The sequence below is a fragment of the Sorex araneus genome, chromosome 4 (genome assembly GCF_027595985.1).
Source record: "Sorex araneus isolate mSorAra2 chromosome 4, mSorAra2.pri, whole genome shotgun sequence".
Taxonomy (NCBI): Eukaryota; Metazoa; Chordata; class Mammalia; order Eulipotyphla; family Soricidae; genus Sorex; species Sorex araneus.
Window position 1 is genome coordinate 86593313 of NC_073305.1, and position 23727 is coordinate 86617039.

General features: G+C 39.2%; 1 protein-coding gene across 1 annotated transcript in view; it reads right to left on the reverse strand.

Moving 5' to 3' along the window:
* The window catches only part of PKHD1 (PKHD1 ciliary IPT domain containing fibrocystin/polyductin), a 552653-nt gene that overhangs the window by 313424 nt on the left and 215502 nt on the right, over window positions 1-23727 (reverse strand). Inside the window, exons 37-40 of the mRNA XM_055136692.1 lie at window positions 8805-9015; window positions 7642-7799; window positions 5097-5288; window positions 1097-1222 (exon numbers count right to left, since the gene is read on the reverse strand). Of these exons, the coding sequence (XP_054992667.1) occupies window positions 1097-1222; window positions 5097-5288; window positions 7642-7799; window positions 8805-9015 (687 nt within the window). The remainder of the gene's footprint in view (window positions 1-1096; window positions 1223-5096; window positions 5289-7641; window positions 7800-8804; window positions 9016-23727) is intronic.

A 23727-nucleotide genomic window follows, 5' to 3' on the forward strand; every position in this document is an offset into this window, starting at 1 on the left:
TAAAATATTTCCCTCTCAACATTTGAACTCAAACTTTTATAGACTTATCTCAAAACAATCTTATTGATATGACTCCACACTGACATATCACAGAATTAATTCAAGTACAAAACATAATTAAATAAATATAATTATAGGCATATTTTAAGTAAAAACCTCTGGTTTTCTTTTGAACTCTAACATAAATAGAGGTCTTTAGTTCTTTCATTCATTTGCTTATATGACTGAAAGCATTGATTAAAGGGCTGAGGACTAAGGGCTAAGGAAACAATGCTCACATAAAATGGGCAGTAAAAAAGCAAACATTAAGAAGATTATCAGAAACATGATATATAATTTAAATGAATAAGCAAGCTGACCACTTACCCAGCTAAAGAGTTTAAGTAGAGCACGTGCTTGGGTGTTGGAAGAAGAGATTATTTCAGGAACAGACTGAGTAGTATATACAGAGAGAAAAGTTCTTGTGCAAATCTTCTTGTACCGGAAAAAGCACAGTCTTTTGAAAGAATTCCCAAACAAGGCAATTAACACAGAGGAAGGGAGAAATAAAGAATGCAAAAAGGTGTAAAAAGAGAGAAATAGCAAGACAAGTTTACAAAGATAAGTAAAGGTATAAATACTGAGGTCTTTTAAGCTAGGAAACAGGTTTTGGATTGCACTCAAAGAGTAATCAGAAATTATGAAAATACTTTCAATGGGGCAGTGACATAATCCAATTTGAGATTTTTTAAGAAATGCCTGGGATTTTCAAGGAGAATAAACTTCAGGAGAGAGAAATGGAAACAGAGAACTAATTGGAAGTTTCTGAAATATGAGCTCAATAATTTCCAGGAGCAGTGAAGAACCAAATTTATTGTTTTTGACTCCTTCACCAACATCTAAATTTGAAATGCAAAACATCAGTTTCCTCTTTGGCACAAGTTAGCAAGTTTATCAATAGTGATGGCAATTAGACATATTTTTTAAGTACAACCCATGCTAATGACTAGACACTGATGTTTGTTAAGCTGGCAGTTCAAATTGGGAAGCAATTACTTTAGAAAAAGATGTGCCCTATTCAAGAATTCCACATGAATGAAACAAACTGACCACTTACCCAGTAGCAGTGCATGTCCTAAAATGTTGTAGAAGATGTTACTATCGACCTTCAGACCCCAGGTCCTGGGCAAACTGAGACCTCTGCTGAAAGATCCCCACACAGTGCAGCCCTGAATGTAAGATTCTGCATAGGAAACGGTAAGTTGATTATTGAAAGGAATATCAAAATTGCCTCAGAGTCTGTCAATCATCTCTGAAATTAGCTAGAATAGAACTAAAACATTCTACTTTAAATGGTGTAAAAGGATATGAGAACCAAATCTAGAACATGTGTAGCTCAGACCAATATTTCTCAGTATGTAGGATGTAATCCAAGGGTCAAGTGTCAGTAAAGAAAGTGACTTGACATAGAAATAATATAATCTTGGGATATTTTTGTTTTCTCCAAATAACTCTAACTTTTATACATAATATTCAATATTAAAAAAAATAGTAGCATAGCCTGATGAATTATAATACAGTCCAAGAATGTAAGATTTCCAAGATGCCCAATTGGCTACAATATTTTTGTTTTGTGGCTATAACTAGCTGTGTTCAGGATTTACCCTTAGCTCTGCACTCAATCATTCCTGGTGGTTTTGGGGACCATGTGGGATAGTGAGCATCAAATCTGGATCAGCCATAAGCCAGGCAAGTGCCTTAACCCCTGTGCCATGTGTCTCACCCCAGTTGGCTATAATCCTCAGTATCAAATTACACCTCAATGTGACAGACAGTGGTTAGAGAAAAAAATGTAGAATAATATGAAGTGTGCTGCATATGGACCCTGATCTTAAAAATAATGTATCCTGCATAAGAACATGTAGGCATTATTTCTTGATCTGTGTAGTGATATTTTTAATTTGCCAGGAAGTAATATTCTTGGAACAAGGCAGCCAGAAAAATTGTATTAATTTTTTTATTAAAGAATTATGATTTACAGTTATTGGTAGTTTGAGTTTTAGGCATATAAAATTTCAACACCAATCATATGACCATTGTCAACTTCTCTCCACTGATTCTTATAAGTAAAGCTGAGGTTGAACTGAGAATCTCAAATCTCATATTTGCATGTGGTGGATTTCTGAAGCTGAAGAGGAAGAACCCTGGGCTATGATGAAAAAAAAGAAAAATTTGACATCTAAAAAATTATTATTATTATTATTATTATTATTATGTGATATTTTTGGGTCACACCTCGCAATGCATATAGGTTACTCCTGGCAGTACTCAGGGGACCATATAGGATGCTGGGAATTGCATGGGATGCGGCCACATGCAAGGCAAACACCCTACCCACTGTGCTATTGCTCCAGCCCCTAGGAAATAATTTCACCTCGTAGACATGTTTTATGCCACCTCCCCCACTCCACACACACCACACACACACAGACTTTATATCAACGTTGTTATCTGGAATATTAGATGATCCAGAATATCGAGTGTAGATAGGGTGTAGATAGGTCAAGAATTGGGGCTGGAGCAAGAGTATAGTGGGAGGGCACTTCCCCTGCACTGACCTGGTTTCAATTACCCCCCCCCCGCCCGCATTCCATATGGTTCCCCAAGCTCCACCAGGAGTAACTCTTGAGTGCAGAGCCAGGAGTAGCTTCTGAGCATCACTGGGTGTGACCCAACATAGTCCGAAAAATGTGCATTGTGCTGGAGATATAAAAACAAACAAAACTGAGAAAATTCTTCTTTTGTGTGTCATCTGGCAAAGGAGAGTCACATTAAAGCAGAATACATCATTTGGCTATTTAAATTATTAATCTTGGGAAATGGAGTTTTGCATTGTTTTCAGATCATGAGTGATGGTTAAGTGGATGCCATATCTTTGCAATGCTAAAAATAATGACTTATGGAAAAATTGAACTTTTAAATTAATACTGTTCAGAAAATGCTCAACCAGCTCTTAGATTCGGTTGCCCTGACTCCCAGGCACCCTCACATTTCTCACTGAGAAGTCACCACACTAACTTAGCCCATCTAGAGCAAACACTGCCTGCAGCCTGCTCTCACTGACTGCAGATCCCTACCACCCCATCTCTCCATCAGAATGCGCCTGCCCATCTGACAATCAGTAAGACCCAACGTGTTTATAGACCTCTTATGGGTAGAATTCAGGGACTGAAAATCTTTAGTAGCAGGGTACAAAGATTCCACCACCCCCTACTCCAGTGACTGGGGCAATCAGCCACACAAGGAACAGGGGACTTGGGGGCATAAAAAAATAAAAGATTCTTTGGCAAGCATGCCAGAAGTTTCTAACCTCTGGGTTAATGTGTTACTCCTTCCCAGGAAACACATTTGCATTTTAACAGAGACCAACAGGGGATAATGTATTAACACAGTTTTAAAACTTTTTTTTAAGCACCTAAACTTTTTTTCCCCACTAAGCATAATATATAAAAACAGATAAAAGTAAAGAAATCTATTCTGAAGCAAATTTTGAGAAAGGGAGAGGTTAAGTTATGGTCAATTGATAACTCATGTTATGTTCAAGTGCTAATGCATAATTGACTCCTACCCTCACTTCAATTGGAGCTGTCCTCAAGTCAAATATTCTGTTGCATCTTATGCACTATAGGACCAAAACATCAGTGAAAGGGCACAATGGCACTGTCACAATGTGCTAACATAGGGTCTATGTTAGAAATCATCACCCAAAATGAATGTCAAAATAAATAAATTTAAAATATCTGGAAAATTACAATAAATGGAAATCCTTGTCATGCAGATAATATGATGAAAGATAAAGTGCTGCCACTTCAGAGCCAGAACCCTGCCCCCAAAGATTATTATTATTGCCCCAATGACCTCAAATATTATTTTATTTATTGCTTGTTGATACGTAGCATCTCTCAAGATCCAGTGGAACCATCCAGTATGCCCTGGTACCCTTTACCATTATTATTCCCCAGAGCATCATTTTTTTCAAGAAGGTAAAAATAAATGTGTTGATTTGGGAAGTACTGAGGGATAAGTAGATAACAAGAAATGAAGCTACTGTCCTCTAGCATTTGAACCCCAATTCTATTCTCTGTATATGAGGTTCTGATATTTGACGGGTTTTGTTGCTGTGACCTTTATTGGAGGGGTTTTTGGGGGGTTTGGGGTTACATCTAGCTAGCACTCAGGAGTTATATCTGGTGTTTAACTCAGAAATGACCCCTGGCAGGACTCACAGGATTAGATGCAGTGCCAGAGATCCAAACAGGGTCTGCTACATGCAAGGCAATCCCTTACCCCCATGTACTATGTCTCAAGTCCTTGGTATTTGTACTTTTGCCATGGACGTTCCAATATTCCTTGAACTTTTGCTTCATTGACCATTGATAAGTTGATCAGTTGATCATTGAACATTGATCAGTACACTGAATCATAATAGTCTTCTCTAGCTTGGATGTTATATTTCACACAGTTTTCTCACCAGCATTCCATGTCTCCATTTCTCATCCCATCTTCAGCTCTGGTCAAAATCTGCACACTGCCTGTGTCATGCTCTAAGAAAAGCACTTGGTTTTAACCATTTTCTCCTATCTTCCCAGACAGAAAATTTCTCTGCTACAGGTTGGCAGAGAAATGGACTCCAATAGCATGCATTATTCATCCTATTCAATATTAATTTTCCTGTAGTCACAATGTTAATAAATGCTAAAATAGAAAAATAATGTTATTCTAAATGGATTTGTGTGGTTTGCTCTATATCTATCGCACCAAAAGTGATGTTTCTCCGAGTTCTAATCCTAATCGCAATTTACAAGGCTCACTTGCTAAAATTCCAAGTCCCTATGCTCAATTTAGATCAGAATTCATTGAGGCAAAGTCCAGAATTCTGAGTTTCAATAAGTTCCTAAGTTATTGTTTGGCATTATAGTATTTGGATGTTAGACCACAGATCTAGACCATCTATCTCTAAACCATGCCACCTTGCCACTCCTCTCAGGACTGGCTGCTCAGAGTGCCTTACACATGGAAATAGAAACAGGAAGCAAATCAGGTCCTGGACCCCTTACCTCTCAGAGATCCCACCAGAGTGAGAGCGCTCAGATGCTTGTGGAATGCTTGCCCCACATCCCGGAATTGCACTCCCTTCAACTGGACTCGGCTGGGCTCCTCTGGGAAGGACTGAATGATGACCTTTGCTCCCAGATCCCTGGATCCTAGTGTCTTCTCACTCTTGGAATAAAAGCAGTTATGCAAGTTACCTGGAAGACAGAGTGAGGGTCAGGGGCATCCGAAGCACATAAGATGCTTCCAAAGGATCTCTCAGATTGAAAGGCACTGACAGCAAAAAAGAACAAAACATGCTTGTTGATTTCTTTTAATAATCTTACTTCCCGTTGACTTTGATTCTCTCCTTTGGATTATTAATTAAAACATCCTCTAAGTAGGACATGATGTGGCCTTTACTCTATTACTTCCAGAAGCCCCCAAATCAATCACCTTAATTACTGTCACAAAGAGGCTGATGGTAACCCACAAACCCAACCTAAATATATGCTTATTTCAACCCAGAAGATCCCCTGGAGGGACTGTGCAATAAAATAACCTTCTCATGGCTGATAATTGTAGGGAAGAGATGTGAGCACTGAGTGTAATCACAGTTCTTTTTAGGACTAAGCTGTCCGATGGGGCTTCCCATTTGCTTTGATGTGTTTCTGGTTTGGGAACTGAGAAATGCCATAGCAGACATGGCAAAGGGCAGGAGTAACTGCATAATCCCCACACCCCACACCAAAGCTTCCTATCCTGTGATACCCCAACAGAAAGGTGCACTGACACAATTACTATACATAAGGAACATAAATGCCAGTGACTCCGAGCGCTGTGATTTCAGGATTCAAGAAAATTCTGTTAGCACATAGCAGTTAGTGATGTGAGCTAACCTCAGAATGGAGAAGGAATCATGTCCTGAATTAACACTTTATCATTTATGTTAATAAATCAAATACGGGCCAAGGGTACAAAATTGTGTAAGGCAAAGGACCCACAATACATTTCAGAATGAAGTTACTACACCCAGAGGTGAACAAATAAGAGGTAAATGAAGAGGTACTTCACATTTAGTTTTAGCACTATTTTGATTATTATGCCAGTGATCCATACTGCTTTGAGTATAGTGTTTTCAGACCTCAAATTGTTTAATCAGTGACTTTATCCTCACTTCTCACAGTTCAATTCAGTACAATACAGGGGTGAGTGACACATTTATTTTTTAATAAGGATCTATGAAGTTTTTCCTTGAAAATTTTCTAATGATATTTAAGAGTTGTGAGGAAATCAGTGATTCTTTACCATTAGGAGATAACATATACAATAATCTGAATGATCAAATACCATGTTCTTGGCAACATCCTCTATAAATACCAGCATATGAATTAGAAAGAGAATCTGAATAGAATGGAGGTCTCAATTTAGCAGAATTTTTAAAGTTGGCGGGCACTGGATTATTCTAAGGTTTTGTAGAACGACACTTGTGAGCTAGAAAGGTGATCCTCTTGATGTCTTGAGACATGGTCCCTCTCAGATAACCACAGGCCAACATTAAACCCACAGATGTCTCTCAGCAGATGTGACTCAAATCTTTCACTCCAACCCTGATATTTCTTCCCAGCTTCCAATGCTACTACTGGACACCTCGGCTGTTCCAGTCTCTCAGTCCCAACATACAAAATTAGACTCATGATCTCTACCCTCCCCCCCAAACTTCTTGTACTTCCCATCTCAATAAAGAGCCTCATCATCCATTCAGAGTTCATGCCTGGAAGTCATTCTTGACACCCACACCATCCTGGACCAAAGTTGACAAATGATATCTTCACAACATGTGAAAACTTCATAATCTACAGCCTGGGAAACCAAAACATAACCTACTAAACTAACCATCCCTGAAATAGATGTCTAATAGGCACATCAGTGTGATTCAGTGCCTGTTATTCTACTCGAAGATAAATGGACTTTTTCAACCTCTTACCTCAAGTATGTGGTAGTTCACTCAAAAGATAAATTCCAAAAATGTGTGGAGGGGCCACCCCTAAGAACTTCTTCAGTGACAATGTGCTGCCGTTTCCATTACTGCAACATTAAACAGTTTTCCTAACAATTTCTCATTTTTGCATTTTAATTGTTTAATGTGATATGAGAGTTTAAAAATAGTAATGCAGTCATTACGTTAGTCATTGTCACAGAGTATTACACCAATGCCTCCAACTCCTGAAAATTCTAGAAGGGAGCAGGAATCAGGGAGAAAATTTCATTATCATTTCTAACCTGGAAATGTAATTCAACTCTCTGGATTTAATTATTGAACAGAAACTTCCCCCCGCCCCCAGAAGTAATTATTTCCTCCAGTGGATACTGTTTATCTCTTTCACAAGATTGTTGAAGGCTGGAGAGGAAATGACCATTTATCACAAGCATTTTGAAAACAAGAATATTACAAGCATGCAGATATTAAGGGTTTATTCTATTTTGAAAATGTATACAAGGACACCTATCACTTGATAGTATGAACATTATTTTTCATTCAAAAGTTTTCCCAGTAAAGTGCTATTCTACCTTCTAAAGCATTGGTCTCTTGGCATGCCGCAAGGACTTCAGCCCTCTCATTAGTAAGATTGCCTCTTATGGTCACATTCCTACTGAGTAGGGCCACTGTGACCTTTAGGATATGGTGCTCTCCGGCTGCCCAGTGCTCTGAGAAGTTGTGAGAATATCTGAAAGAAAAAAAATGAAAGAATCCATATGAAGGTATCACTCAGAATCTTATTTGGAACAGGAAGCCACTAGATAAACATTTCTACTGAGTAGTGTTTTTTTTTTAATTTTTATTTTTAGTGGACCACACCTGGCAATGCTCATGGGTTACACCTGGCTCTGAACTTAGTAATTACTCATGGTGGGTTCCAGGGACCATAAAGGATGTCAGGGATTAAACCGAGCAAGGCAAATGCCCTACGCACTGTACTATTGCTCTAGCTCTGAGTGGTAAATTTACTTAGCCATTAAATCCAGAAGCAAGATCTATGGGCCTGAGTATATGAAAATTAGGAACTATACAAATTTTGGAGGTGACCACCTATAAAATAGACAAGTTCTAGGGCCTTACAGAAGTTTATTGTAAAAGTTTAAATCTTTCGAGGGTTTATACATTGTAATTATCTTGTCTAAACTTCTAGTTTTTGACTAGAGTGATAGCACGGCGGGTATGACGTTTGCCTTGCATGCGGCCGACCTGGGTTTGATTTCTGTCCCTCTCGGAGAACCTGACAAACTACCAAGAGTATCCTGCCTGCATGGCAGAGCCTGGCAAGCTACCCATGGCATATTCAATATGTCAAAATGGTAACAACAAGTCTCATAATGGAGACGTTACTGGTGCCTGCTTGAGCAAATCAATGAACAATGGGACGACAATGCAGTGCAAACTTCTAGTATTATTTACTTTAAAACACATCACTGAAAAACAATCAAAATGTCCAGACATCAGTGTACGATTAGACCTCATCTTCTTTTAAGGCTCATATTCCCTGGGTTGCCACCCACCCTTATTTGATCCCTGGGACTATATGTGGCTCTCTAAGCACTGCCAGGGAGTCACTCCTGAGCACCAAACCAGGAAATAGCACCATTCAGAACCACTGGGCAGAGCCAACACACACACACACACACACACACACTTATCTTTGTGTATCTAATAGAACCACTCTGATACTTATTACCTCAAGGGATCCCTCAGATGCAGGTCTGAATCATGCACAGTTTCCACTATGACAACCTCTTCCATGGGTTTGGCACTGTCCACACCCTCTCCACTGATGATGACAACTTCATCACCCTGGTGCCAGTCCACAGGGTCTTCCAGGGCCAACACTGTATCATGGGCATAAGCAGCTGCTCGGAGATGGGTGACCAATATTTCAGGGAGCAACCCTAAAGTAGTCCAAGGAAAACTTGCCTTTAGTATCTGATACTCACATTGTTCTGCCAAGGCATCCTGAAAAAGAAGAGCCACGGAAAGCCAGGGGCTTTTTCTCTCAGAGCACTGAAGTCTGCATTCTTGAGATATTAATTTTCTGGACTGTCACAATGTGGCAATAAAAAGTAATTCAGATTAAGACCAGGGATGTAGCTCATAGGTAAAATGAGTGTGTAGACTGTCTCATATGCTAAAGACCCTGCCTTCAATTCCCAGCTCTGAAAACATAATAGTAGGGGCCAGAGAGAGTGTGCAGGGCGTAAGCTGTTTGTCCTGAACTGCATCCTCTGAGCACTGCCAAGAATAATATCTGCCCACAGTGTCAGATGTAAGCCCTGAGCACAATGAGGTGAGGAGAACAACAAGCAAATAAGAATGACAACAATCCAGGAAAGTATTATAATTATAAAAATTAATCTATAGGTAACATGTAAAATCACAAACTCACAGTTTTGCTGTTCCTTCACTATGTTCCTTTGTGCAAAACACAAAAGGATGTGTTTCAAGTTTCTAAATTTCCTTTTCTTTTTTTTTGCTTTTTGGGTCATGCCCAGCCATGCTCAGGGGTTAAGTCCTGGCTCTGCAGTCAGGAGTAACTCCTGGTGGTGCTTGGGGGACCATATGGGATGCCAGGGATCAAACCCAGGTCAGTCACATGCAAGGCAAACGCTCTACCTGCTGGGTTATTGCTCCAGTCCCTCAGTTTCCTAAATTATATGCCACAGTAAAAAGGTCTTTTCCATAGAGTTTTAGAAGGATTATACAGGAGAAAAATGTCTATTAGACTTTTGATCTTGTCGTATAATAGAGCCTCAATAAGTCTAAGTCTTTCTCTGCATTGTGCTGTGTTTAGAGGATATATTTTTACCACCCCGTTCTCATTCTGAACAAAATCAAATAGCTCTTACACTCTCCAATAGAGAAGTTCACAATTTCTACACTGAATACTTCAATTCAATTATAAGCAGTATATTATTTTTTTTAATCAAAATTGTCTCAGAATGGTTGTCCTAAACCCTAATGTATTCAAGTGATGTCTTACAATATTAAAACTCAGGGTTAGCAGGATAGGATTGTTCATAAAAATAATAATAATAATAATAATAATAATAATAATAATGAAGGGCTATCTTGCAACTCTAGGTACTTGAGTCTGCATTAGGTCCCACATAGCCATCTGATTTCCACTCCATGGTCCATGATTCTTTAACTACAAAGGATTCAAAAAATCCATCTGTCTCACAAGTTTACTCTGGCCTTTTTCAGTAAGGGTCAAAGGAAAAATCCAAAGCCAATTTTTGTTTTAATTCATGGCATTATCTGAAGCAAGGTTCAGCTAATGGTTCTGAACAGGCTCACTCCAAAAGCCTCTGTCGTCAGCACATTGCCTTCCTCCTTCCCAATAGATCATAATATACCTTCAGCCCACAGCAACTCGCTGTCCTCCCTTGTTGCACTAAAGTAAAGTAATAACACTTGAATCTCTAACTACAGAGGTGGCCGACAATAAATCATTTTCAAATTATTTTAAACTTTCCTCTTTATTTGTCTGTGAGCATGCAGGCGCTTCTACCAATAATGTTGTTCTAAGCTTTCCAAAGGTCTCTGGGTTAATGACATAATTTCTTAAGTTTACTTGGGCAATAATTTTGTCTGAAAAAAAATTTAGAGTTCAAAATGTCTAATTGTAGGGCAGGTGAAAATTGAGACATAAATCATCCCCAAAGAAAATAATTTAAATTTTATTCTTTACTTGTACATTCTAACCTTTGGGATCAATAAAATAAAGTTCATTTATATGCGTGTGCATATATATGTGAATTTCTATGATTCATTCTTGCATATTTTCACATGTATATATACCCTCTCCAAAGCATAGAAAAATGTTTCTCAAAGATAAAACACTATTAAATTCTGTGGTCAGTTGTTATAATTATCAACATGCAGTTAGTGCCTACTATGTGATATGCAACCTAATTTTTGGCAGAACCTAAATAGAGAAAACAAAGTTATTTTTCACCTAATCATTCTTATATATAATAGTTAAGCTAGTATAATTTTTTTTTCTTGTTGGGTCACACCCAGCGATGCTCAGGGGTTACTCCTGGCCCTGCACTCAGGAATCACTCCTGGAAGTGCTCAGGGGACCACATGGGATGCTGGGAATCAACCCGGGTTGGCCACATGCAAGGCAAATGCCCTACCTGCTGTGCTATCACTTCAGCCCCAAGCTGGTATAAAATTTTTTAATCATAGGAGATATTTGAAGTTAATGTTAATATTAACATAAGCACATATATATTTTCAGATGTTGGGGCCAAAGCAATAGGGTAGCAGTTGCCTTCATGCATCTGAGCTGGGTTTGATCCTCAGGACCAAATATGGTCCTTCAAGCCTCATTAGAAGTGATCCCTGAGTGTAAGTCTGGCACACTGCCAAGTGTAGCCCCATAACGAACAAACAAAAAGGTGTTGATGAAGAATCTAGAAAGCAATACCATTTTATAACTGAATAACACAATAGTTATCATTGCAAAAATGCATGCCTTCATGTATGACTATGTCAACATGAAGGCATGCATTTTGTTAGTCATGTATGACTAACTCAACATGTGAGTCAGCCTCATGTTTCATGTGAATCAGCTTCATGTGAGTCAGCCTCATATTTCTACCCCTGTATTGGGAATTGACATGCAAGTAAGTTATCATCCTCTCTAACACAAGAATACTAAAATAGTGATAGTAACAATCTGAGTTAAATTCTCTGCAAATACTTCTATCCTTCTGACCATTCTGCATTTTCAAACCTTTACAAAGTTATCCTTATCACATCCTTCTTTGTTCATCGAGATGCAGTGTTACCCTACACTACTCTAACAAAGCCCCAAATTTCCTTCCTGATTTCCAGGACCCTCCAATGATCTGATCTTACTTTATGATACCTAATTCCTTAAAAAAAATCCTTTAGAGCCCGGACTGGAGCCCGAGCTCTGGCCGAGTTTCGACCCGGATGCCCATGCCTCTGCACAGCCGGTGGATATGGAACGAGTGGGAACCAGAGACAGCTTTAGGATTTGGGGTTCCAACAAGTGCTTGCGACTATGTATGGAGACTGTGAACTAAGCTTTTGCTACATGCTGTTCCAGGAAGGGAAATGATTCATTTTCCAACTTAAATCTCCGCGGACTTAATTACTAGAACACAGAAATTGTAAACCGCGTGGCCGCTACCGCAGCCGCGCGACATTTTATCTCTTCATTCTCATCAGTGGAAAACTTATTATCAAATATTTCCTTGTTAATAGAGGTGTATTCTTGGGGGATAAATTCCAACAAAAATAGTGAGTCTGTTTTGAAACTCCAACAACAATAGTGAGTTGTGTGATGAAATCTGGAATGTAATCAAGGTAAAGAGAAAAGGAAGTGAAATTATCAGTCACGCACGGGGGGGGGGGGGGGTTGGGGGGTGAGGGGTGGGATGTATACTGTTTTTTTTTTGTTTTTTTGTTTTCATTGGTGGTGGAATATGGATACTGGTGAAGAGATGGGTGTTTGAGCATTGTATAACTGAGATATAAGCCTGAGAACTTTGTAACTTTCCACTTGGTGGTTCAATAAAATAAATTAAATAAATAAATAAATAAATAAATAAATAAATCCTTTATACTCTGAAAGTAGAGAACACAAATGTCTGTTCTGGAGATGTCTCTGGGCTTAGCAATCTGCCTTCTATTTCTTCCTAAGATTTGGGGCAGCAGAAAGTTCCTCCATTGGGAGGAAATGCCTGCTTTGAATCTACCTGAGAATCGTTGGGGGTTTATTTGGGTTTCAATCACATTTGAGTGCTTATTTTCTTCAGTAGTTAAAGAGCTAAGTGTGCCTGAGAACCGGAACCTCTCTACAGATCTGGGCTTTACCAGGGACAAGGAGCAAAGTAGGGGTGGGGTGACAGGGAGACGGCTCTAAGACATGGTGGAAGGAAATGGCACTCTGGTGGGTGTGGTGCTGTGACTTTGTATGCATGAAACCCTGTCATTAATGGTATTGTAAAGCACTGCTTCAAATAAAAAATCAAAATTTTCTAAAAAACCAAAAATTCTTTATAAATTTTTTTCAGGAAGCCCAATCCCCTTCCTTTTGCAAACTAGAGCAGAATAATTCCTACCTCTATTACCCTCCCATTCTTTCTCTTCCATCTGTGTGCCAGCTCTCTTTTCCCCCTATCTTCTTTTCCCAAACACAGTTATAGAGCCAGAGGGGTGACTCAGTAATAGGACAGTTACTTTATATGCATGATGTCCTGGGTTTAAATAAATAGCCATCACTACTGATGCATCACTGCTGTGAAGGGATGGGTGTTGGAACATGTTTACTGAAACTCAATCATGAACAACTTTGCAACTGTATATCTCACAGAGATTCAATAAATTAGAAAAGCCTAGCACTGCAGAACAAAATGTGTGACCAAAACACTTAAAGTTCCACCACTTCCAACAGATCTCATGGAGCAGTTCATCCCATGAGATATCAGACCTGGAGTTTTGACTTGAGCCAAAGCTCTACTTGCATCTGAGATTTTACACACAACCAAATGGGCAGCTCATTTGTGGGCCTGTTGTTTGAATTGCTTTGTGTGTGGGGGGAATGCTTGCATAAAAAGAAGACAGGGACAAAATAGTTGACAAGAGGGCCTGGGACTGATGAGAGGTCTCAGAACTCCCTGCAGACCATATTTTTTTAAATTGTTTGTTCTGTGTGGGGGCTACACCTGACAATCCTCAGAGTTTACTCCTGGTTCTGAGCATAGGCCACTTCTGGTGGGCTCAGGGGACCTTATGGGGTGCCAGAGATCAAACCTGGGTAGGCCCTGTGGAGGCAAGCACCCTACTTACCCATTGTACCCACTGTACTATTAATCCTGCCTTTTTCATGATTGTATTAATCCATGAGGAGCCCAAGGAAAGAGCGGAAGGAACATTCCAGAAGACTTTTCCCTGAGGCTCCTTAACTGAAATTCTTACTAACTCACTCTTTCTTACTCTTCAGGATAACATTGAATTTAGTTCTTTTGGAGCAACCTCAGAGACCTCCTAACTAGTTCAGCTCTATGTTATAATTTATTTTATCAGCATGTTTCTCTGCTCTTCAAAACTTAACCCATTTCAATTTGGCCTCTGGAAATTCTCAATTCTTGCCATTAAACATGACAGAAGGAGCTATACCCATTTTTGTTCACTATCACAGAACTGTCCTGCACAATCACAGGAACTGCTGAACAAAGAAGGGTTCTAGTGACAAGGAAGCAATTTATAAGTTGAAAAGCAATGCTGACCAGTCTAAGCTGAAGAGCAGGCTTCAGAGAAGGAACAGGGAGGCTTGGATAGGATAGGGGATAAGGTGTTTGGCTTGCAGTCTTTCTCGGGCACTATATCTGATCCTCTGAACACTGTCAGGAGTGAACTTAGAGCCGGAAGTGACACTTAAGCATCACCAAGTGTGGTCCAAACCCCTCCACCAAAAAGAGAGAGATTATGAGAATCTGACTTTATGCCCCGGAGAGTAAAGGTAATGGAAGAGTCAAGAGATATTTAAGGGGTTGTCAGGGAAAAGTATGCTGATAAGCATTCATAGTTGTGAGACTTGAAATAATGTACATAACCACTGTAGCACTGTGTTCATCGATTTGCTCAAGCAGGCACCAGTAATGTCTCCATTGCGAGACTTGTTGTTGTTACTGTTTTTGGCATATCCAATACACCACGGGGAGCTTGCCAGGATCTGCCATGAAGGCGGTGGGGATACTCTTGGTAGCTTGCCAGGCTTTCCAAGAGGGACAGAGGAATCGAATCTGGGTCAGCCACGTGCAGGGCAAACGCCCTACCCGCTGTGCTATCACTGCAGTCCAGACTGGCAACAACTTAGTGAATTCGTAGCTTTGAAACTAGTTTTGCAAGAAGTGTTATAAGAGCTCCTTTAAATGACAGGAGAAATTTCCCGTTACCTGGCACTGAGTATGGCACTCACTAATGGTGCATATGGTTGTCCTCTACCAGATTAAGAAACGTTAAAAACATATAACAGTTAATTATCACTGATTTTTATTGATTTACTTTCTGATAATTCTACATGCCATTTCTTTAAGTTTTATCAGACCAAGTAATGTGGAATAAATTTCTTATATGCCTTTGAAGGGTGCGGGCTGGAGGTGTGTGGAGACCTGGGGCGTAGGGAGAAGGAGGGGCAGTGGTGGTGGGATTGGTGTTGGAATGTTGTATACCCGAAACAAGTCTATGATGAACAACTTTGTAAATCAAGATGTCTCAATAAACATTCCTGAAAAAAAAATTAAACTTTTGGATTATCCAAGTCTAGATATGTCCAATATGGCTTTCGTAGCTACATTTGTCACTCAGCCATTTGAGTTTAAGTAGAATTAAGTAAAACAAAAATCCAGTTCTTAAGTCAGGCCAGTCACATTTCAGCTGCTCAAAAGTTACTTGTACCCAAGACAGTCGTTCTCTATTATAGAGTACAGACACAGAAAATTATCTCCTAGACTGAGTTCTACTGGACATCCTTGCTCTGGGAGTTGTCTGCCAGAAAAGTGGGACAGAACACCTATCACACAGTTTTTTAAAGCTACTGTCATCCCATTGCTCATCTATTTGCTCAAGCGGGCACCAGTAACGTCTCCATTGTGAGACTTGTTGTTACTGTTTTTGGCATATTGAATACGTCATGGGGAGCTTACCAGGCTCTGATGTGAGGGAGAAATACTCTCGGTAGCTTTCTGGGCTCTCTGAGAGGGGTGGAGGAATCGAACCTGGGTCGGCCTCAAGCTAGGCAAACGCCCTACCCGCTGTGCTATTGCTCTAGTCCTTTAAACCAGTCAGCCAAGATAATTCTATAATACTAATATCCTATGCTCCTGGAGATATGAACCAGCTCTAACAAATTCTTGATGTAACTGGTGTTAAATAATATAAGCTATTGGAAATCAACAATAATTTGCATCTAGTCATAAACACATTTATATCCTTTGTCTTCATTACACTTTTGAGATTATCCCTAAGAATCCTAAATACAAGAAAAGAAAGAGTATTCTCAAAGATTTACCAAAGAATTCTTTCTCATAAACAATAAATATATGGTTACAAACAATTGCCAACTGCCGTGCTACTAGTAGCCATTAAAAAGTTAAAGGTACATGTAGAAATATTTTATATTGACTGGTGGCAAGTCATTGATACAGACAATTATGACAACTCATGAAAGTATGCAAAACATGCCTTAATCCAGCTGATACAAGAAAGAAAGAGAAATCACAGGACCAATGTGGCCTCTGGGTACAGTCCAAAGGAAAAGTCAAAAGACCCTATCCAGGACCATATCAAAAGTCCCAGAGGAATACTGGTTAGGTATTTCTTCAGCCAAGACCCTGGTATGTCAGTATGGGGCTGTCCCAGCTGGCTAAAGAGAAGAGAGCCACAGTGGAAATGAGGGCACAAATGTCCCTCAGACCTCCTAGAACAAAAATACAGCCTAAGCTCATATTATCCAATAAATCCATAGAGCCACGTCACACATTGATGCCGCTCAGTGCTTAAGGATGGTAAAAAAGCACGTAAACCTGCACGGCAATATTTAACAAGACACACCTGGCATGTGAAAGATTCATCAAACCACTTAAAGAATTAACACCTAGAAATCTAAAGAGCCTGGTATTACCTATAACCATCATTCCACACTTGCACACATAAGCAGAGTAATCAAGGTTCACAGCCAACCATCCCCCCCAACCAACTCCTCCTACCTCTAACAGAACGACAAGGACCTCACACTCTAGTTCTATTCGGAATTTTTGTTGCTAGCACAGCGAGCCGGGCATTTGCCTTGTACGAGGTCGACCCAGGTTCCATTCCCAGCATCCCATATGGTCCCCTGAGCACTGCCAGGAGTAATTCCTGAGTGCAGAGCCAGGAGTGACCCCTGTGAATCACTGGGTGTGACCCAAAAAGAGAAAAATGTACATAACCAAATGAATATAAATTGTAGCAAAATATCAATGAGGATACGATATTTAGTTTGCTATTGAGAAAAATAGGAGACTGAGTCACAGAAGTCTTTCTGGTGTGGCATTCATTGACCAGTCAATGCCAGAAGGCTTGAGTCCTTTTCAGTACAGATATTTGTAAGGCTCTATCTTGATTTAATCAGAGAAAAAAAATTGGTAATGTACTTGGTTTTTTGAAAGGGATTCTCACATTATCCAAACAACAGGCCTCCTACCCATGTGATATTGTTTCACTTATTTGATCGTAGAAAATCCATTTCCATTTTGAGAAATTTTTTTTTCTTGATGGTGCTGACGCTACAATCCAGAGTGCGATACATGTGATGCATCTGTCCTACCACTGAGCTCAGCCCCACCCTCCAATTTAGGATATTTTAGTTTTCTAGTTTTTTTGGTTGGTTTGGTTTTTGTGCACGCCTGACTGGGCCCGGGGGCTCAGTCCTGGTTCTGAGTTCAAAGATTCCTCCTTGTGGGCTCTAGGTATCATATGTGGCATTGGAATAAACCCAGATCAGACATGTGCTAGGCAAGTGCCCCACCTGCTGTACCATCTCCCTAGCTCTATCCTCCAATTTAGTTTTGATGAGAAGGAAAAACAGGTACAAAACTGCACAAAGTTCTAATTAATTAATTTCAGTAACAACAGGCTACTAGATCATAGTTGTGCAATAAATGTGTACAGACTTTTTAAAGTCCTGAATAAGACATAGAGAAGCAAAGTTTTGGTGTCTAGATGCTCAGTGGCACACAAAGGCTGTCACTGTACTTCACAGAACATAGCACACTCTTACCACATGGAACCCTGAGTCCTAGGCACCGAGATACTCAGGTTTCAGTGCAAGGATCAGCTCCTTCCTGAACATAGAAAAGTGATCTTGAAAGTCAAAAATAGGAGGAAAATGTCCACAAACTGTGCCTCACTTTACTGTGGCAAAAAGTTAATGTGATGAATTTACCTGAAGACTGTCATAGGAAGCCCTGTAAGAAGCAGGCAAGAATATTGAAAAGAGCTGGAGTTTCTCTATGAGTTGAGGGGACAGAAGGATAGAAAAGAAATGCAATTTTTGTTATCACTGATGAAACATCCACAGGCTGAACAGACTCAAAGAAGCCTGGGGAGACATGAAATATATATATTTCAGTACTAAATTATTCCATAATTAACACAGTTTGCTGTGTCTTATCTCCCGGCCTCAACAGTTAGCACCTTGAATTCAAGGCTATGAACTAATATTTTCTTTCTATATGTCACAATTCCAACCATAGTCTAAGCACATGACTGGCATTCAATTCATATGGATTTGCATGAACTCTTTTAAATTTTGTTTCTGGACATTCAATCGCAATCCTCCATAGGTATATCATACCAACATGTGTAAAAGAAGAAAACCAGCATAAATATTTATTAAAAATCTAGAGTAAACCAATCATAGCTAAGAATTTTTACTTTGAATTTGAACTGTTTTTGTTACTGATTTTTTTCTTTTAATAGATAGTACAGATTAGAAAGCTGTTTTGAAGACAAAATATCAGAACCAGACTCTTTTGAAAGTGGGTTTTCTGGGGCTGGAGCACAGCAGGTAGGGCATTTGCCTTGCAAGCAGCCAGCCCAGGTTCGATTCCCAGCATCCCATATGGTCCCCCGAGCACTTCCAGGAGGAATTCCTGAGTGTGGATCCAGGAGTAACCCCTGAGCATCTCCGGGTATGACCCAAAAAGCAAAAAAAAAAAAAAATGGGTTTTCTAATCCACAATCAAAGAACAGGACACAGAGTCAGATCCCTAATCTCTGGAAATAATTGTAAATTAATTGTAGCCAATTAGCTTTGATATTCAAAAATCATATCCCTTGCTTCCTAAATGCTATTTAAGAGACACACAAGGTGAACTGCCTGGCTTTTCAGATCAAGAAAATACTATATGCATTTCAAATGTGAGTCATCTTGCTTCACAGAACTTCTAAGAAACCCAGATGAGGTAGCTCCCTTCCTTTCCCTCCCACAAATCCAAAAACATAAAAATACTGTTTAAAAAGCTCAATAATTTGTTAATATGTCTAAATGACAAAAGGTTAAGTTCTTAACTTGTAATTTAATACAATGTTTAACCACTTGGGGCTTTCAACGTTGACCTGTCAACCAACAAACTACTCATTTACTCCCACTAATGACTTCTAGTCATAATTGTATTTCCTACAAATTATTGTTCAAGCATTTCAGTGCCATTCATCCATAATTACACAGTCCCAGAGAACATCTTACCAAATGGTCAGGAGAGAAAGAAAATAATCTTTGTGGGTAAATGCACTTTAAAATCATGTTGATTTTGTATGACTTCAATCTTTATTCCAAGTGAATAATTGCCAGTGTTTTTCTAAATCATTTAGGAAAGAGGGAAGAAGTAAAAATTATTCCATTAGAATAGAATTCACATCATGTTAAAAATATAAGAAAACTCACAGATGAATTCCTTTATATTGAAAAATAGAAGTCTATTTCTCAAATACATGCACATTATCTCCCCCATTTCTGCATGCAGCTTCACCATTATCCAGAGCTACACAAAGAATTGTGTGTTTTATTCTGTGCAGATAAACATTTGTCAAGCACTGAAATGGGGTTAGAAAGAAAGTACAGATTCTGTCTTTCAGGGTTTATCCCCAGTGCAGGAAAAGACAAAAATTACAAATACCCTCTGTTGAGATACTCAAGTTCTAGAGGAAAACAAACCTGGATCACCTAAATCACACAAAGGGGCTGATTGTTCCCAGGAATTCTTTCCACAAGTAGTGACAGCTAAATAAGTCTTCGTGGACAAGCCAAAACACTCAAGGCAGAAAACACTCAAGACAGATACCTTGATACCTTGATATTTACAGCATACTATAATGTACTATAAATACTTTATAAACAAATGTAGTTAAATAAATGTGGTATATGTGACAGGCTCAGAATAGAAATACACAGAAGTGGTGGGGAGCTGATAAGAATCCCCAAGAAGGGCTGAGTAGGAGAACAGAACCCTTACAGTAAAGAGGTCCCAGGATCTCACCAAGAATTCCTTTGGATTTGGAATCTCCAAAGGAATATTTGAGATAATGTTAAAAACCTATTGCAAACTACAACACCCAAAAGGAGAGAGAAGAAAAGGGAATGCCCTGCCGCAGAGGCAGGGTGGGGTGGTGGGGGATGGGGTGGGGGTGATGAGAGGGATACTGGGATCATTGGTGGAGGTGAATGGGCACTGGTGGAGGGATGGGTAAATGATCCCTGTATGAGTGAAATGCAAACACAAAAGTTCATAAGTTTGTAACTGTACATCACATGATTCTCTACTAAATTTATTTTTAAAAAATCCTCCTGCCATGTGTCTGGCACTATTTATTTTAATTCTAGGAGTATATATTCTCAAACTCAAGACAGAGCATAATTAGTGAAAAAAATGTTTTCTGGCTATTGAAAAACTGGGGTTTGGGGAGTGTTAAATCTGAGTTCCCTTTGCCTGTGGAATATAAGGAACAGAGCAAAAAGATACAAGTTTTCAGACATGGAAATGGACAGAAAAGCCTGATTTTTTATTACCTCTCATCTTCCCCTTTCTTTCACCAGTACTTGGTCCAAGTGCTGTGACTATGTCATAGTCTCCCAAATCCCAGTAGGTGGTAACTAGCAGAACAATAAAAGAATGGTTGACTATTGCTGACTCCTTGGCTTTGCATTCTTCATTGCCAGAATGCTCGGTATTCCAGAGCTAGTCTGGAAGTCTCCCTTAGGTCAACGGGACAAAGAACATATTCTATTTTAGTTCCGCAGTCAAAACTGAATTGCATTGGGGCTGGAATGAAAGCACAGTGGATAGGGCATTTGCCTTGCACGCAGCAGACCCAGGTTTGATTCCCAGCATCCCGTATGGTTCCTTGAGTACCTCCAGGAGTAATTTCTGAGCATAGAGCCAGGAGTAACCCCTTGTGCATTGCCGGGTGTGACATAAAAAGAAAAAAAATGAATTGCGTTAGGAAGGTCAAAATGAAGAGCCACATCCCAGCAGTCCACTTTGGAAATATAACTTTTCCCTCCCACTCACTCCTCTTCTCCCTAGTCGCTCCTTAGTCGCTGACACTCTCCTGTTGGAATCAGACATCAAGAAGACTAAGATGAAGCCCACTTCTTTGAGGGCTTACCTTGGATCCTTAACACAAGGTTAGTTAGCCTTTCTTGGAGGAAAAATAAATATTTCCAAGTTCCAGATAACCAACTTACAAAGGAACTCTTTGAACCCACACCGTTTGTGAGTTAGAGAAAATCCAGTGTACTCTTCTTCCAAAGGGAAGACAGTGACATTAGCATTAATATAAAACTCTCTAGCAGACCAAAGAGATGGAATGGGGGCGTTTTTCACGTACCATTTCCCTCTGCCCTTGAGAACACTTGCTGTGCTATCTCCCCTGGATGAAGACAAAATCTGACAGGGCAATGCTGCCTGCGCTCAGCTCTGTGTGAGCACTGTGAGCCTTCTGCATCATTACCGGTTAATCTCTGGTGGTCTTGGCTGAATGTGTGCCCGAAGGAAGGAGAAGGAGTCAGAGCAAACTCTAAATGTGCAGATCAGCTGGCTGGATCCACAACAGAGCAGCAAACAGTTCTAACTGTGATGAACAGACGGTGCACAGAATTGTTCCCAGTGCTAAGTCTACCATTCTTTTTGGCAAAAAGATTTAGACAAGGAATCCTTAAACTTTTTCCACACGTGAGCATTTTTGCCCCAGATATTTTTAAGTATATCGAATAAGTATGTGAAATAGATATACACACCAACCATTTACTGATAAGAAGTAACAAGTGTGTTTAAAAAACAAATATGTGGAGCTGGAGCGATAGCACAGTGGGTAGGGCGTTTGCCTTGCACACGGCCGACCCGAGTTCGATTCCCAGCATCCCAAATGGTCCCCTGAGCACTACCAGGGGTAATTCCTAAGTGCAAAGCCAGGAGTGACCCCTGTGCATCATCGGGTATGATCTAAAAAGCAAAAAATAAACTCATATATATAAATAAGTAAATAAAAATTTAAAAATTAAAATAAAAAACAAATGTTTGTGAACCCCACATTTTGTGAACCATTCAATTATATGATCCATAGTTCAAGAAACTAGAGTTTAGATCAAAATTCACAATATGATTTGGACAGTGCAATAAGCCATATTTTGATTAATCAAAATAGGGATTTTTGATTTTCTCTTTTCGAGAGATGTGAAAGAGAAGATAGCCTTTGCAGCTATCCAATTTGAGTTTTACCATAGATACTATGAATAAAAATATGTGACTGATAAAAACCAAGAGGCAAAACTCAAAGTGCTTAGGAAATACTATGTTATAAAATAAATGGAAACGCTTACAAGAGTATTCCTTCTTCCTATGAGGATTTTATGCCAATTCAATAAATGTAATTCTTAGACTTTAAAGAATTATAGTGCTATAGCCTTCAGTTAAATGTACTAAATTCATTAGGTCATAATAAAAATTTCCTCCTGCATTCTACTCATTGTCAAATATATATAGACTCATGTATATATATTCAATGTGTGTATATATATATACATATATACATATTTACAAATATATACATTTTACTCATTGTGTGTGGACTGGAGCAATAGCACAGTGGGTAGGGCATTTGCCTTACATGCGGCCAACCCAGGTTCAATTCTTCTGTCCCTCTCGGACAGCCTGGCAAGCTACCGAGAGTAACCCGCCCACATGGCAGAGCCTGGAAAGCTACTTGTGGTGTATTCGATATGCCAAAAACAGTAACAAGTCTCACAATGGAGACGTTACTGGTGCCCGCTCGATGAACAAATAGATGAACAATGGGATGACAGTGACTCATTGTATGCATATATACATATGCATATAAATATTCAAATATTTCTGACCAGATAAATATGACCAGAAAAAATGACCAGATTATAAAGTGTTTTTATAATCATCCCTAATAATAGATTGGATTAGAGTTGACTGTGAAGAAAATGCTTATTTTTATTTGTTTTTGATTTTATGGCACACCTAGCAGTGCTCAGATATTACTTCTGGTTCTACATTCCAGAATTACTCCTGTGGGACTTAGGGGACCATATGGGGTACCAGGGATCAAACCCAGGTTGGACATGTTCAAGGCAAATATACTATCTTCTGCTGTACTATCTGTCTAACCCCTGAAGTGCTCATTAAAAAAAAACATTTTTTTTGAAAAACAATACAGATTTGAAAATAATTTCCTTCAAATAATGTTTAAAATTAAAATATAGAGAAGCGAAAGGGATTTAGAGCTAGGGATATGACTCAGATATAGAGAAATGACTTGTCATTCATTGTGCGGCCCTGGGTTAGATCCCTGGCTCCACAAAAAAAGAAAGACATGAAAGAAACTATATTCTTAATGTAATAGACTAACATGTGTTTTATTATTCCTTTCCTATGTTGATCGTTCATTTGCATACAAAAGTTAAATCATTCTTATGTACCATTGTTTTTAAAATTCTCTCAATGTGGTTCAAACATACTCAAATGTTTATTATTTAACATCATGATACTGTCATA